We start from the raw sequence: 16,561 nt of genomic DNA on the forward strand, positions 1-16,561 counted from the left end.
CTGAATGGGCAAAACAGAGGTTGCAGAGTCCAAAATAAGGTAGCACAAAAATATTTCTACTTAGCTTTAGAATGAGAAGACTAAAAATAGCAAACTCATCATGTTATTTTTATCTGATCTTTAGGAAGGTATTGTAAAATAAGAGAAAAAAATGTTAAGAAATAACATGAAAAACAGATGGACTGGTAAATTACTCAGAGAGGATTAATACCATAAAATTTCATAGAGAAGAAAGCCAAGGGACAAAGACTTAAATGACCTAAATTAGTAACATAATTTGGAAGCCTCCAAATGCTGGGAGGCAGTCACTTTCTTGTCCCTTATTAGAAGGGAGAGTTTCCTTAACCAACACATTAAGCATTTCACCTTCAGGAGACATCATACATAATGCAGTGTCAACTCCATTTTCTCCAGTGAGCCTAAATTACAGGAACAATTCCTGTGGACAGTCAGGAAAGTGAGGGAATCCAGGGAGATTACTATTAGGTCAATCAAGGCAGGATATGAAGACAAGTGAAACCAGAGTGGAAGAAACAGCCTTGAGAGAAGGTAGGGTCAGGACACAAGAGGTCACAGTGAGTATCAAGGGCAATTCCAGGGGAAGTGAGGAAACCAGAGGAGAAAGATAAGAGGTTATGGCCACAGAGAGGGATTGAGGAGGTTACAACCATGCCAGAACTGTCCAGTTGGAATACTGTAAAAAAAGTTTCCAGAATAAGACATTCTATATAATCAGAGGATTAAAGAGATTGTCATATCAAAGGTCAATGGCAGAGAAGAAATGCTACAAGTGAAGTTCTAGTTATGGAAGGAGATGGAACTTAGATTTCCAGACTTAAAATCCTACACCAATGACTCGATACCTCACTACTAGGGAGACTCTGTAACTGGTTACACAATGTATAATTGATAAAGTCAAAACATTACATTTTGCTGCGATTCAGAAACCCTTGCTAGTATAAACTATGAGGTTTGATTATAATTTTGAAAAAGTACAATCATAATTACATTCAATATGAAAATTAGTACTGAAAGCATTCCCCCTTTAAATGAATAAAATTAAATTGGAAATGGCCCTGCATATACATCTAAATCTTTTAAAAATTTCTGTTCTCAATTTTCAATTACTCATATTACAGGGATCCCATAAAATCCTCAAGGACAAGCCATTGTGGAAAGAGCTAATCAAATGCTTAAGACACAAATAAGACACACTTCAAGCTAATGATTACAAATATTCTTCGCATCATATTTTATCCCATGCAATGTTTGTCTTAAATCATTTATCTATAGATAATAATGGTTTTTCACCTGCAGCCAATCACTGGTTAGTACATGAAAAAACTACAAAGCCACTAGTTAAGTGGAAAAATCTACTTTCTGGCTCCTGGAAAGGTCCTGATGTTCTTTTAACATATGGACAAGGGTTTGCTTGTATATTCCCACAGGACTCAGACTCACCTATCTGGATCCTTGATCGATTCATTTGTCATTATGAGGAAAAGACCAAATAATTTACCAACAAATATGGAGTAAACTAGGGAATGGGGGAGAGACTAGAGGACAAGGGACCAGTCAGGAAACAATCATCCAGGCAAAAGATAATAGGGGTTTAAACTGTGTAGTATTCACACAAGGAAGTGAAGTATATACCAAGAGATATTAATGAGTTAAGGAAAGAAGACTAAAGAGAAGCTAGATGGAAGGAGAAAGGGAAAGGGAAAAGGAGGATAACAAAGATTAGTTTTTAAGTTTAGTTTATTGAGAGAATGGTGGTACCATCAACAGAAAAAAGAATCAGGAAATTATCTGAAAAAAAATGATGAGTTCAAAGGACCACAAATTTAAAATTGGAAGGAACTTTAGAGGTCAGCTTGTCCAAGCCCCTTCTCATTTTATAGAAGAGGAAACTGAAGGCCAAAGATTTGTTAAATTTGCCCAAAGTCCTACAGATAAGGAGGTTCAAAAGGAAATATCAAAAAAAGTCATTGAAGAAAAGAGGCTGGAGAGATTCAGGATTGGGTACCCTGAAGGTGAGTAAGGTCAGGGAGGTAGAAGAGACTGTCCAGGAGTGTAGGAGGAAGAAGACAGGGCAGAGGCAAGAACCTGGGGAATTCCTGCACTGAAACAGTAGGAGGGAGAAACAGCTAAAGAAATATCAAGGAATGGTAAGAGGAGAACCAGGATAACATCAATAAGGGAACCCAATCTGACCCTCAGTGCCTAACTCTTACTTGTTCATTCTTTTTTTGAAGCCATTCCTTGTGTTTTTCTTCAGCATATTTTTTTCTTTTTTCACGCTCTTGCTCTTCTTTCTTTTTTTCTTGTTGTAGACTTAGTTCCTATTATTTAGTACAAAAAGGAACATTTAATAAAGTATTTAAATCACATGTAAAATTATATATAACTTTATATAACAAAAAGGGTACTACTACTCTATATGATTGCTAGGATTTAAAATTTTGCAAAAAAAAAACTGAGGACATAAGTACCATTATTAATAAGAGTTATGAATACACTCTAGAAAGTAATTAGGAATTGTGTCCCAAAAGTTACTAAACAGCACATCTTTTGACCCAGCAATACTATTACTAGCTTACACTAAAAGAGAGCAAATAGAGAGGAAAAGTATTCATTTAAACAAAAAATTTAGAATATCTCTTTTAATGGAGGCAAAAAAAAATGGAAAATTAAAACAGGACCCATCAATTTGAGAATTCTAGCACACATGAGAGTAATGAATATGCAATGTCGTAAGAAATGATGAAAAAGGAGATCTTCAGAGAAAACTGGGAAGCGGTATATGAACTGAGGGATATGTGAAATGATAAGAAGCAGGAGAATTATTTATAAATTTGTAAACTGTATCATAAAGATGTTGGAAAGATTTCAGATCTCTACTTAATACAATAATCCACCATGACTACAAAGAACTGATGATGAAATATGTCACTCTCTACCTGATAGAAGTGAAAAACTCAGAGATTAATAAAAGAAATCTATTTATTGGATGTGATCAAGGAGGAATTTGTCTTAAGTTATATGCATGTTTATTACAAGGGTTTTGCTTTACCCTTTTTTATTCCCCAAAGAGGGTAACAGAAGGGAGAGAATTTCCTTTTTTTTGTTTATAAAAAGTAAACTTTTGAGAGATGCAAATGCCTGCATTAACTATTAACACTAGTTTCTTTCTATGATTTTGAAGTATTCAGCTACATTGTACTTTGCTGAGTTTTTAAACTTGAAAATTTTGTGACCATAGTACACTACCAACAAATAATTCAAAAGAACTATGACTGGGGAAGGTAATAAGAAAAGCTTCTAAGTTAGACCTAGGTCAAAGGAGGAATTTTTTCTTAGAGAAGAAAAGAATTCCTACTTAAGTTTTTCAGTGACATTATAGTAAATGCTACAGAAAAATGAAACTGAGTTCACATCCCTGACTATTTAACTGCTTTGATGTCACTTGACTGCAAGTTTGAGCATTTCTTCCAGAAAAAGAATGTGAACAGCACAGAGATAAATCTACATTCAGAATTTCATTAGTTTGTTATTACTTAGTGCATGCAATCCTAACTGTATTAACAGGAGCCTGATCCAGTTTGGACAGCTTAAAAACTTAATTCATTTACTACATATTTTTCTTTCTTTCCATGAATGCTGCTCTTAAAGTTTCCCACCTTCTCTTATTACAAAGTCCTAGACTGAGTGAAGCATAATTTCTCAATTCCCTAAAGAAGGGGTGTCAAACACACATACCACAACACACTTCCCTCCTCAGGTGTGGCCTGAACTGCATTAAAATGTGATTGAGAAATATTTTTAATAATAATGATAATAATGATACAATAAAACTAAGTCAATATGTGCCTTCAGCATTCGCAACATGCAGTTTGGTGGGTTTTGTTTGTGAGTTTGACGCCACTTCCCTAAAGAATAGTTTACTTAGAAAAAAAAAATATCCATCATTCCAAGTTCCCAACTAAGAGGGTCCAATGCTGGTGACATAGACTCTGCATAAAAGATCGCCTCCTCCCCAAAGTAGGCATCTCCACAGCCAGGCAGCTGCTCAATAAATATTATTAAGTACCTAATACATGTGCCAGGCATTGTGTAAGCAGTGGAGATGCAAGCAAAGGCAAAAGACAGACCCTGCCCTCAAGGAGCTCACTATCTAAGGGGGAGGCAAAAAGCAAAACCGCCGAGTACAAACAAGCTGTCTATCAAATAAACTGGAGATATTCTTAGAGTGAAGGAATTGGCATCAAGGGGGATCAGGTAAAGCTTACTGCAGAAGGTGGGATAATTAGTGAAAAAATAGAAAAGAACACAGGGAAGTCAAGAGCCCACGGGGGTGGGGGGGGGGGGAATTAAATGTGCAGAGTCAGAGATAGAGAGTCTTGTACCTAAGAGTAGCAAAGGAGGTCAGTGTCATTGGCTTAGTAATGTGTAAGAAGTCTAGAAAGATAGAAAAGGGATAGGATAGGAAGGACTTTAATAGATAAAGAAGACTGAAGAGAATCAGGAGCCACTGGAGTTCACTGAAAGGGAAATGAAATGATGATCTCTAAGATATGATCTCACATGTGAACAATCTATCTCATTTCACCTTGAAACTGCCTTTCCAACTGTCAAATGCCTAATTCTCAATTATCCTTTTTTTCATCACAAGTACATTTCCTGAAACATTTTGCAATCTACTTGAAGGGGATGAAAACCCAACACATAAAAAAAGCTAAATGATTAGAGTAAAAATATAAATTAAAATAATAAGTGACTCCATTTCTTCAAAGTTCTAATACCTAACATGGTCTATTTTCTGGCATTATTAAGTATGGAAATACATGTGGGTAATTTTGCTAGACAAGAAGTTCTTGACCCAATATAACTGACAGGTCCTAAAACAGCAGTCAAGGTTTAATTAGACTTTCACCGTTTTTTACTCAGAAGTATGCCTTTTTTAAATGCCTACAACTTAAAAGGAGTGAAAAAATAAAACATGTTCAATAAGAAAAATGGATACTGCCTCATTTATCTCTGGAAATCCTACTTAATCAGTAGGATTAAAACTAGACTTAGGAGTCAAGAGACCTTATACCACCCCGTATGTTAGATCTAATATAAACTTGCTTAGGTGAACCTGGGAAAGTCATTTAACCTTTTGAAGCCTCATTTTCTTCTCTGTCCAAGGAAAGAAATAGGTCTTGTTGGTTTTTGCCTCTCCTCTGGCACAAGGGATTAGTGTTTAATGAATGTCCCTTGAAAGTGAAAGAGTACAAACACTTAGCATCAAGTCTGAAACACAACATTAAACACTGATGTGTATTAGGACACTGAGGAGATGCATGGAAATTTTCTTTTAAATTGAGAAATACATCTATAAGCTCACCTAAGGTTATTAAAAAGAAAAGAAACTCGCTTTATCATTACCTCCAAGGCTCTATTTTGTAGACGAGCGCGTTGTTCTTTTTCTTTGCAAACAAACCATTCTTCCCATGGTGTCAGACTCGTCTCTAATCCAAGCGACTGATGTTCTTTTCCTGAATCTCCTCTTTCTTTAATTCTGGTGATAAAGAATATGTTCTAAACTGTTTAATAAGTAGTTGTTGACCTAACAATCGAATTGATTTATTGACATAAAAGTGAAATGTAATCTATATTTTACTACATTCAATAAGGAGACTTCAATTTTAAAGGAGTTTATAAAAATTGAATCTAAAGCTTTTCCCAGCTTGACCATGAGAAGGCTGTTCGTCAAAGCAATAATTTTTTTCAGCTACAAAAATGCATAAAAGACAAATATATCCTAAGGGTCTATGATTAGCATTGCTAGGGTACAAACCACAGCAATAAAATCAAAAGTCACTAAGTACTAACCACTAAACTCCATGACATAGGAACTAGCTAGAATGTTTTTTTTTTAATTTACTTCAGAAACCAAATTTCAAGTGGAAAGGGCAAGAGGCTTCAGTCAGAAGGCCAGAGTTTCAGTTTCAGCTCTCCTGGCAAACTGCATGACCACAGGCAAGTCATCCTGAGGTTTAACAATTTATCCTCATTGATAAAATAGGGATGATAATATTTTTACCACCTATCTAACTCAAAGGATTGTTGTGAGGAAATCACACAGTCCATCTTTAAAATAACAAAAATATGAGCTTTCATTTGATTCTCCATAAAATCCTACTGCAATGCCCCGAGTCTCAAAGGTCTTGCTAGCAAAATACCCTATGGCAGATTCTATCAAGCTGGAAAGGCTTTGAGTATTGTATGTATGACTCCAGAAACCAACTCTGCCTTTTAAGGACCAAGCTAATAAACTAAAGCTAATCACCAACAGGCTGGCCACTGAGAGCACTATCCCAAGGTCAAGGAACTAGCATACTATTGGGAGACACTAGCCACCTCAATATCAATGTCCTTACAAAAAAAAATGATCTGAAAGGATGAACCACAGGGTCTTATTGGAGAGGTAAACAATAGAATTAGTGAAGATGGTTTCATGGCAATTATTTAATCCAACAGGTATTATTAAGTGTCTGCTACCAACAAAGCACTGTGACAAGCATGGGAGATATGTGCACAAAATAAAAAGTACTCCTTGCCATTAAAGAGCTTCTATTCTACTAGAAGGATATGCTATGTAAGCAAATAAAAGACATACATAATATTTTGAGGCCTGAGGAGAAAGCACCAACTAGGGAGATCAGGAAAGATTTGTTACAGCAAGTAACTTAACATAAGCTGAGTTTTGAAGGAAATAAGGAATTAATTCAAAGAGGTAGAGGTTAAAAAAAGGAGTGCAGTGGACTACAAGTATGAAAAGATGGAGAAAGGAGTAAGACTTTCCAAATCAGGGAATTCTAAGTTGGCTAGCTTGGTTGGAATGAAGTATCAAGGATGATGTGATGCTAGACAGTGAAAAACTTTACATATTAAGATAAAAAAATTGACATTTTTTTTTCCTGAGCAGTGACATGCTTGAACTTATATTGTGGAAAGATTATTTTGGCAGCTGTATGGAGGATGCATCAGGGAAGGAAGAGAATGAAAATTAAAAGACACTGATTAGCTTAGGGGATTTGGGATAAAAAATAGACAGAACTGTGGAATTTAAATGAAGACCAAAGCTTATTATCTTCAATTTTTAAAAGTTGTCTTGTGTATCACATAATTTTGTTATCTCTAATGTTTACTTTCTTGCTTTTGGATCCGATTCTTCTCTCAAAACACATTCAATTTCGATCTCTGGTTATCATGGTTGCAAATGTAAAGACTTTTATCAGATTGCCTTCTTTTGGGGGGAAGAGGGGAAGGAGAAAAATTGGCAAACTTTAAAACTTGTAGAGTTTTAAAAAGAACTGGTAGAAACTACTACCATATGTAATTGGAAAAACAAATAAAATATTTCTATGATAAAAGACATTGATTAGGCTATGACAGTAATCCAGGCGAGGTGATGAAAGTATGAACTAAGGTGGTAGTCATATAAATGGATAAAAGAGAATTTTAGTGGAGGACAAATCAATAAGGCATGACAAATGATTGGTTATGATGGGTAAAGGTGAGAAAAGAGTTAAAATATTACACCAAGACTGTAAAACTGGGTGACCAGAAGAAGGAAAATTTAACAGAGAACTAAGTTTTGTGGCAACTCTAAAAGGTTCAGTTTTCAAGCATATTGAATTTGAGATTCTTAAAGGTGACTTTGTAAGGAATTGTCTGGCTGGAACTCTACAGGGCTGGGGAAAAAGATTGGACCTAGCTCTAGAGATCTTGTCTTATTCTCCTACATTTCCGTTTCAAAGTGTCTTCTGGCCTTTTCATTTAAAATGTCTTTTGGACTAATCCAAGTTCTCCTTTCTTTTACTAAGGTAACTGCCAAGTACAATGGAATCTCAGTGGTTTGTGTTTCAGTGAAAGTCAGCTTCTGCCTGTACTCCTGGCTGTTAGGGCAGGCCTAATTAATCTTGAATTTGGTGGCTAAGACTAGACCCCACTTTCCCCCTGACTTCTGTTGCAGCTGGGGCCCCCCAGATTACTTGTCTAGAACTTTAGTCCTGTCTTGAATAGTAAGACAGGCTATTTTGTATTCTGCCTCACATTTACCCTAGTTTTTCTCCACTCGATGCTGCCACAGGATTATGGTGGTCTCTTTATGCAGTCCTGGGCTGAATAGAAATACCTGATTCCTGTTCCTTCTAGTGCATTATTAGAGTTTTACTGGAGTGCTGAGTGGGAAAGTTGGGCTTCTCTAGGTTCTACAACACTAGTATCTTCCCACCTTAGTTCTATAAACCTGGGAATCATCTACATAGAGATGACAACTCAACCCATGGAAGCTGATGAAGTCATTGAGTAGGGAAATAGAAGGAAAAAAAGAGAGAGTCCAGGACTGAACCTTAAAAGGCCTTGAATGGGTATTAGGTGGGGCAGCAATAATCCAGAAAAAGTGACTGAATTGGAATGGAATTGGAATTGGAATTGGAGTGGTAGGAGGAAAGCCAGGAAAGCATAGTGTTATGAAAATCCAAGGGGGGAGGAAGCATTCAAGGAGTACCAAATCAGCATCAATAGTGTAATTTGGTATCAACGGTATCAAATTCTACAGAAAGGTCAAGAAAAATGAGGACTGAAAAAAAATTTCTATCAGATTTAGCAGGAAAGAAGAAAAGATAAAGCTCGCCATGAACGTCCTTTAGTTTTTTCCTAAAGAGATCTAGACCTCTGCATTGAAAGAGTGGGGAGAAAAATGATAGAGGAGGCCAGAAGAGAGAAGAAACCATCTGGAATAATCAGTTCAAGGAGCACAATAGAGTTTATTAGTTAGAACAATAGGACTGAGAAGTAGCAATAATGGTCTAGTTGAAATTAGTGAGAATAACTTTGTGGGGACCCCAATCAGCATGGTTGGACGGCCTCATCCAGTAGAAGGTGCGAAGAGGAACAGTCTGGGGCTGACCCAGAACTGAGACCCGGCAGAACAACACCGGTGACAAGGAAGGGGACTCGGGATTCAAAAACAAAGAGGCACAGGGTGGAACCGGTCATCTGCGGGGTCGGGGTTTTGATGGGAGGAAAAGAGAGAAGTGATGGACGAGGAAAGGCGAGAGGAACACGAGGAAGAGAGGTTTCAGTGAAGCTATAAGGAGTAAAGTCGAGGGACAGATGAAAAACACCACGATGGAGGGATTTCAAACATATTTTCTTTCCTAAGAATCTGGGGAAGCATCGGCCATGCTAACCAAGTCCCACAGGCCGCCACAAGGGACGTGAAACTGGGCGAGCTGAAGAGGAAGGCGCCGGCGGGAGCCGCAGCCGCGTGGGGCCGGCACAGCGCCCGCGCCAGAGCCGGGCCGGGGTCGGCATCAGACCGGAACGCTTAGGGCGAGAGGCCGCGCGGGCCCGGCCGGCCCGGGGCACCGGGCCCGCTCCTGCTCCGCTGGGGCTTCGGGTTCCCCACCCCGGAAACCAAGAACACGGCCGGCCTTAAGCCCACGGGCACCCCGCCCTGGGAGCAGGCGGGAGCCTCGGGAGAAAGGCCGCGGCCGCGGTGCGGAGCCGGGGGGGCCCGGGGGGCGCCGGCCGGGCCCGCCTCCGCCTTTCCTGTCGGGGCTTCGCAAGGCAGCGGGGTGACGCGGCGGCCCGGGCCCCGCCGCCGCTCCAGGGCCGGCTCGAGCTCCCCGCGCGGCCCCCCCCGGGGTCCGGGGGCCCGGCCTCCCCTCCCCTCCCCCTTACCTGGGGCCGCCCGAGGCCGCGGCCCGCCCCCCGGGCTCGGCCTGCTCGGCCTCCTCCGCCTCCCCGGGCCGCGGCGCCTCCTCGGGCTCCTCCCCCGCCTCCCCGGGCCGCGGCGCCTCCTCCGGCTCCTCCTCCTCCGCCTCCCCGGGCCGCGGCTCCGGCGGCGCTTCCCCGCCGGCCTCGGCCCGCTCCGGGCGCGGGTCCCGGTCCCGGTCCCGGGGGGCGCGGTCCGTGCGGGGCCGCCGCCGCCGCCGCCGCCCCCGGCGCAGCCGCGGCTCCCCGGCCTCGTCGCTGTCGCTGTCGCTGTCGCTGGGCGGCGCGGAGGCCGGCGAGGCGGGCGCGGGGGCCTGCGGGCTCTGCATGGCCGGGCGGGGGCCGGGCGGGGGTCGGGCGGGGGCCGGGCGGGGGCCGGGCGGGGGCCGGGCGGGGGCCGGGCCGGGGTCGGGCCGGGGTCGGGCGGGGAGCCGAGGCCGAGTTCAAACCGGCGCTGCCGCCGCCGCCGCCGCTCCCAGGAGCCCCCGCGCCGCCGCCGCCGCGGCCAATCCGGGCCCGGGAGCCGCCACGCGTTGCCGGGGCAACGCGGACCCCGCCCCCACGCGCGGGGCTTTGTCTCTCCCGCCCTCGGCCTCCGCGGGGCCCCGCCTCCGGCCTGCTGGGGGCGCTGTGGCCCCCCCCCCCCCCCCCCGCGCCGGGCCCAGACCCCGTCCCTTCTTCGGGTCGGGGGCCCTTGGCCTTGACCCACCTACTGTGTGTCCCCCGCTGTGCCGGCCCGAAGCGGGAGAAGCCAGGGCGGGGGAGGGGGGCAGACAGGTGTGCGCCCAGCCGGACCGCGCCCGCGATGCCCGCCATGCCCGCGCCCCGCGATGCCCGCCATGCTATAGACGATACACACCTATCACAGCCACAAAAAGCCGCACCCATATGCAATACTATATAGAATACACACATATCACATCCACAAAAATCCATGTCTATATATAATGCTATGGATAATACACACATCATATCCACAGAAATCCACATGTCTCTATATAGAATACACATATTATATCCACAAAAATCCACACACACATATATTACTATATACTATACACATATCATATCCACAAAAATCCACATATACATATAAAATACTATAGATAATACACACATATCACAGCCACAAAAACCACATCTATATATAATACTATTATACAATACACACATATCACAACTACAAAAATCCACATCTATATATAAATGCTATATATAACAAACATATCATATCCACAAAAATCCACATCTATATATATAATACTAAATAGAATACACACATATCAAATCCACAAAAGTCCACATCTACATATACTACATATAATACACACATAGCATATCCATAAAAACCCACGTCTATATAAAATACTATTATACAATACACACATATCATAGCCACAAAAATCCATGTCTATATAATACTATATATAATAAACACATAGCATATCCACATCTATATATATAATACTATATATATTATGCACATATAGCCACAAAAATCCACATCTCTTTATAATACTATATATAAAATGCACACATATCATATCCACAAAAATCCACATCTATATATAATGCCACATATAATGCACACATATCATACCCACAAAAATTCACATCTATAAATACTATATATAATGCACATATATCATACCCACATCTATAATAATGCACATTTCTAATATACCTCTTACTTATGTGTATATAATGCCTGCTCATGTATAATACATATATAATATGCATGCATTTATAATATACATATAATATACACATAATGCCCACTCATAAATAATTTGCAATATATTATATATAATATACATATGTAATATATTACAATATACTCACATATAGAATGCACACCTATATGATACACCTGATACACATATATCATATACCTACAGGTATAATTCACATATGTCACACACTTACATAAAATACTTATAATACTCATATAATATGTACATATATAAGCACTTATAATATACCTACAAATATAATATGCATGTGAGTTATACAATATATTCACTACATACCTATATACCCACACATACATAGCATACACATATAAGACCCATTCATATATAATACACAAAATGCATACCTATATAATACTCATATGTAATTAACCCAACATATATAATACACATATTACAAAGATATATGTGTGTGTGTGTGCATGTGTATGTCCTATATAGGATAAACTGTAGCTAAGTCATAAAGGGAAGACACTAGAAAGAAAGTGGATGGGCAAAGGTTTCTACCTGGGACTTGAAGGCATCTAGAGATGTCAGGAGAAAGGAAACAGTGATGCCAATGGAAGCCATCTTAGAAGACTGTTTTTAGATGCAGAAAATAAATAAACAAACAAACAAATAAATGAATGATTATAAATGAAATCAGTTATATTCAAATAATAAACTACTTTTTAAAAAATATGATATATATGCTACACACATATCATATCCATAAAAATCCACATCTATATATAATACTATATATGACAGGTCCCAGCTTAAGAATTTCTGATCTGGGAGAAACTCCTTGACAAAAGGGATTCTTTCACCCTTTGTACTTCCATCCCCAATGATAAGCTCATAACAGGCATTTGATAAATACTTGATGAATGATTGAGCTGGAAGGGATAACAGAGGTCATGAAGTTCATCCCGTTCATTTTACAAATAAGGAAACAGGGTCAGAAAGGCTTAGTTGGCCTAGGCAGGGTTCAAACTCATCTTCCTGAGGCCAAAATCAGCAAGCAAGCACAATATCTGCCACAACAAATTAAAGCTAAGGAAACTGAGGCCCCCAAAGGGCACACCTGATTCTGGAATAGATAAGCCAGAACTCATAAAAATATAGATTACAGAGCTGGAGAGCACCCCAGAGGCTAGCTAGTCCAGATTTTATAAAGGAGGAAGCAGAAGGTATTAAGCAGTAGGTACAATGCTGGAGCCCAGGGCATGCCCTCCCAAATCTAGTATTTTCTACTTCACGGGGTTGTAGGATCAAATGAAGTATTTGCAAAGATTTAGCATTGCTTGATACACAGCAGGTGCTTAATAATACTTAATTCCCCTCTCCTTTCTTTCTCTTTTCACCCCTTTGCTTCTATTCTATATCCTAAGTCTTAGCTGTAGAACTAGAAAGTACCTAAGAGATCCAACCCTTGGTCCAAAATAGGGCAAAAAAGACTTGTTTCAGGTCACACAATAAGTTCCCAATCAGAAGTTAAGTTCTCTGACTTCAAATCCTTTATCATTCTTTCCCATCATTTTGCAGATGGAAGGAATACCTGGGAGATTTTCTAGTCCAATCCCTTCAATGTACAGTTAAGGAAACTGTGACCCAAAAGGGTCAAGTGATTCCTCCCACACCCTCCCCCCAAAGGGAACCCAAGAAATTTTCTTTTTTGCTCAAAGACACATTGTAGAGCTAACATTTGAGGCTGCTTTCTCCATGGTCAAGTCCAATGGCTTTTTCATGTCCCATTCAAGTGTTCCAGAGATGGAGAATCACATTCTCATCTCAGGTGGTCTTCTTGCCATTTAGTAGGAAGAAATTGTTAACGAACCCTCTCTAGTCACTATTATAGATTACTTGTCGCCTAAGCTTCCTGAGAGCAGGGGCTATTTGGTCTTGATCTTTGTTATCTTCAGCCCACTCAGCATATGTCTTTGCAGAGTGGATTTAATAAATATGGATAAAGTATATATTTGTACATATAGAAATATAAATGTATTTCAATTTCAAGTTGGAACTTAGATATATCTATCTGAAGGAAAAAGGGAGTGGGAAACAAACAACTGCTGGGAAATTGGATTATCAACTCCCTCCTATCAACTGTTATTCTTCAATCTTTGCTTACTCTTAACATTTGGACACAAATTTAATACAGATGCCAGGGGAAAAAATAAAAATCTTGTATTTAGACATTGCCCTTGTTTGATCAATTAGCCATGCTGTGCACCTGGAATAGCACCACATGACTTCCTAAGTATTTGATTGGCTGTCCTGTGGATAAGGGATTAAACTTGTTTTGTACAACTCCAGAGGGCAGAACCAAGGGTCATGGGATGAAGCTGTTTAGACACAGATTGAGATTCAAGGATAGAGGAGAAAAAAAAATCCAAATAATTAGAAATGTCCAAAAGTATGGGAGGCTGAAAGAGAAGGGTAGTGAGCATCCCATTCATGGGAGTCTTCAAACTGATGCTGATGACCACTTCTTAGGGATACTGGGTTAGAAGGACAGGTGCAGGTTGGACTGCCTGACCTCTGGGGTTCATTTCATTTCTTTAGATTCTAAAATTAAAGAGGTTTCTTTTGGGTATTTTTAATCAGCATATTTGCCCTATAATGGGCATTTACTCTTTAACATTTTAATTTTAACCACTTTGGTTAGAAACTTTTCAAAAAATATATTGACTTGTAAAATAATCAACTCAGATATTCACATGGACCTGACCTCATCTATTTGGACATTCTTTCCAACAATGCATATCATGACCCCTCTATGCCTGCCCATCCTGTATATTCTTGTCTATATTTTCCTCATATATTCACCACAGGGGACCCACCCAACATATTGAATCTTTTCCCCAAAGTTACAAGAGGTGTAATTTGGGGTGTCCATATATGATCCTTTGCTGTCCCCTTGCCATATGGTCAGCTTATTTTAACTTTTCACCAAACAATACCCCGAAGACAAATATTCACATTCTTCAAAGTTCCTCATTGATCATAGCCTGCTCATATCATTCCTTCTTCATTAACCTCTGTGTGATACTTATTTTGAGCTTTTCTAAGACCATGTTCCATGTGTCATAGCCACACGACATCTATTAAATATTAATATTCCTCTTGGAATACTGCAGAACTTCCTGGAAGACATCCACAATCACTTAAAAGTTTGATCTAACCATCCACAAAGGAAAAACCAAATGGATGAAGTGTTTATTGCTGATATTCTATTGGTGGAGAAGACATGCAACAACTAGGAACACAGTATAGACAAAATAAACTGGAAAAAACCAACAGAGGAAAGACAATAAAATTGAAGGAAGTCAGGAGACACAGATAAGAAGAGAGCTTCAGGAAATTTAAGGCTTCCTAATGGCCTCAAACCTCTCCTGAAAATAAGATCATAGCTTTTAACAAAAATATTGAACATGAATCCAGGCAACTCTTCAGACTATCACCTGCTATTCTATAATCTAATAATGTTTTCAGAAGCTGTTGAAGTACCAGGCCATTTATCCCAGTCCATTCCCATTTTTAGTTCCATATTGACCTCTAGCTACCTAATCACCCTCAACTAATATACAGCTTCTAATATGCCTTGGGCTAGATTGAATAGCTACAGCATTGTTGTTGAGGGTTCTACTCCACTGTGACCCTTTTTGGTGTTTTCTTGGCAAAGATCCAGGAATGGTTTGCCATTTCCTTCTCCAGTTCATTTTTGCAGATGAGGAAACTTAAGTAAATAGTTAAATGACTTGCCCAAGGTCACACGGCTTTTTAGTGTCAAGTCCCATTTGAACTCATGAAGGTCAGTCTTCCCAACTTTAGGCACAGTGCTCTAATCCCTGTGCCATCTAGCTACCCCAGATATACTATAGAGGTATAATTCTAATAACTTGATTAAGAGCAATCAATAAACCTCTGTTAAATGCCTACCATGTGCCAGGCATTGGTGAAACAAAGAAAAAAACAAAACAATTTCATTTCTGAAGAGATTATGTTCTATGAGAAGGAAAATTACAAAGACTGAGCGAGGGCCTGGAAAGTAATTTTAAGTGACCTACTAAATGACAGTTCTTTTGGCTTCTTAGTGGCCATGGATAAATTTTGCTAAAATTTACTGGAAAAGTGGTCTCTGGACTCAAAAGTTACATCCCAAATCATAAATCTGACCATGTCATGTTCTCTCTCTCTCTCTCTCTCTCTCTCTCTCTCTCTCTTTTTGTCTCTCTCCCCTTCCCCTCTCCCAGCTCCAGGAGTTCCCTATTTTAATCCTTCAGGATTAAACAGAAAATGCTGTTTGGCGGCTTCCTACATGGCTAGTTTTTCTTGTAATTTACTCTTTTCACAAAGCTCCATGCATTTCCACTGGCTGTTCCCCATGCCTAGAATGCCCTCTCTCCTCATTTCTGCTTCTCAACTTCCCTCAAGTTTCCGTTCAAAGATCATCTGCAAGAAGTCTTTCCTGGTTCCCCATGCTAGTGCCTTAACTCTGAGATTACTTCCAATTAACACGGTATTTATCTTATATGTACAATGTACACAGTTTGCTTGTCTCCAAAATTGTAATCTGAAATCCTAGCAGAAGCAAGATGGTAGAGTAAGGAGCAATAGCAGTCAGCTCTTTTCCATAGGTTCTTCTGGTCAGATCTAGAAAATGTACCAATTTGTATCTTGATGGGGAAATTCCAAAAAAGTCAACAAGTCCTTTGTCTAGATTATCTTGTTAGAGAGATGAATAGGGGGACCTTCATGTACACCCCAGTTCCACTTCACAGATCCAGGGGAGAGTGAGGAGAGTTTACTCAGCAATGGTGTTGCTAGGCAGAGAGAGTGAATGGTATACCAAGAAAGGAGCAAGTTCAGAAGCCAGTGGTGGTGGCCGACAATGGTGTGGCTCAGACCTCAAAAACAAAGCAGGGTCTCATTTCCAATATTCAGCCTAACCTACAGAAAAATAACCAGGGCCTGAATTCCAGCCCAAAAGTGAACTTTTAATTCTACTGCTCTGAGCCAAGAATTATCCCAACTGTCTGCTCAGGGCTGAGTAC

The 16,561-nt window shown here is 40.3% G+C and overlaps 1 protein-coding gene across 3 annotated transcripts in view; it reads right to left on the minus strand.

The window, feature by feature from the left end:
• The window catches only part of CCDC34 (coiled-coil domain containing 34), a 33,676-nt gene extending 23,559 nt beyond the window's left edge, over window positions 1–10,117 (minus strand). For all 3 annotated transcript variants that reach the window (XM_074230405.1, XM_074230404.1, XM_074230403.1), the window contains exons 1-3: window positions 9,739–10,117; window positions 5,431–5,563; window positions 2,235–2,342 (exon numbers count right to left, since the gene is read on the minus strand). In XM_074230405.1, the coding sequence (XP_074086506.1) occupies window positions 2,235–2,342; window positions 5,431–5,563; window positions 9,739–10,100 (603 nt within the window). In that variant the 5' untranslated portion in view covers window positions 10,101–10,117. The remainder of the gene's footprint in view (window positions 1–2,234; window positions 2,343–5,430; window positions 5,564–9,738) is intronic.
• Between the last annotated feature and the right edge of the window lie 6,444 nt (window positions 10,118–16,561).

This window comes from Macrotis lagotis, chromosome 3, assembly GCF_037893015.1.
Source record: "Macrotis lagotis isolate mMagLag1 chromosome 3, bilby.v1.9.chrom.fasta, whole genome shotgun sequence".
Taxonomy (NCBI): domain Eukaryota; kingdom Metazoa; phylum Chordata; class Mammalia; order Peramelemorphia; family Peramelidae; genus Macrotis; species Macrotis lagotis.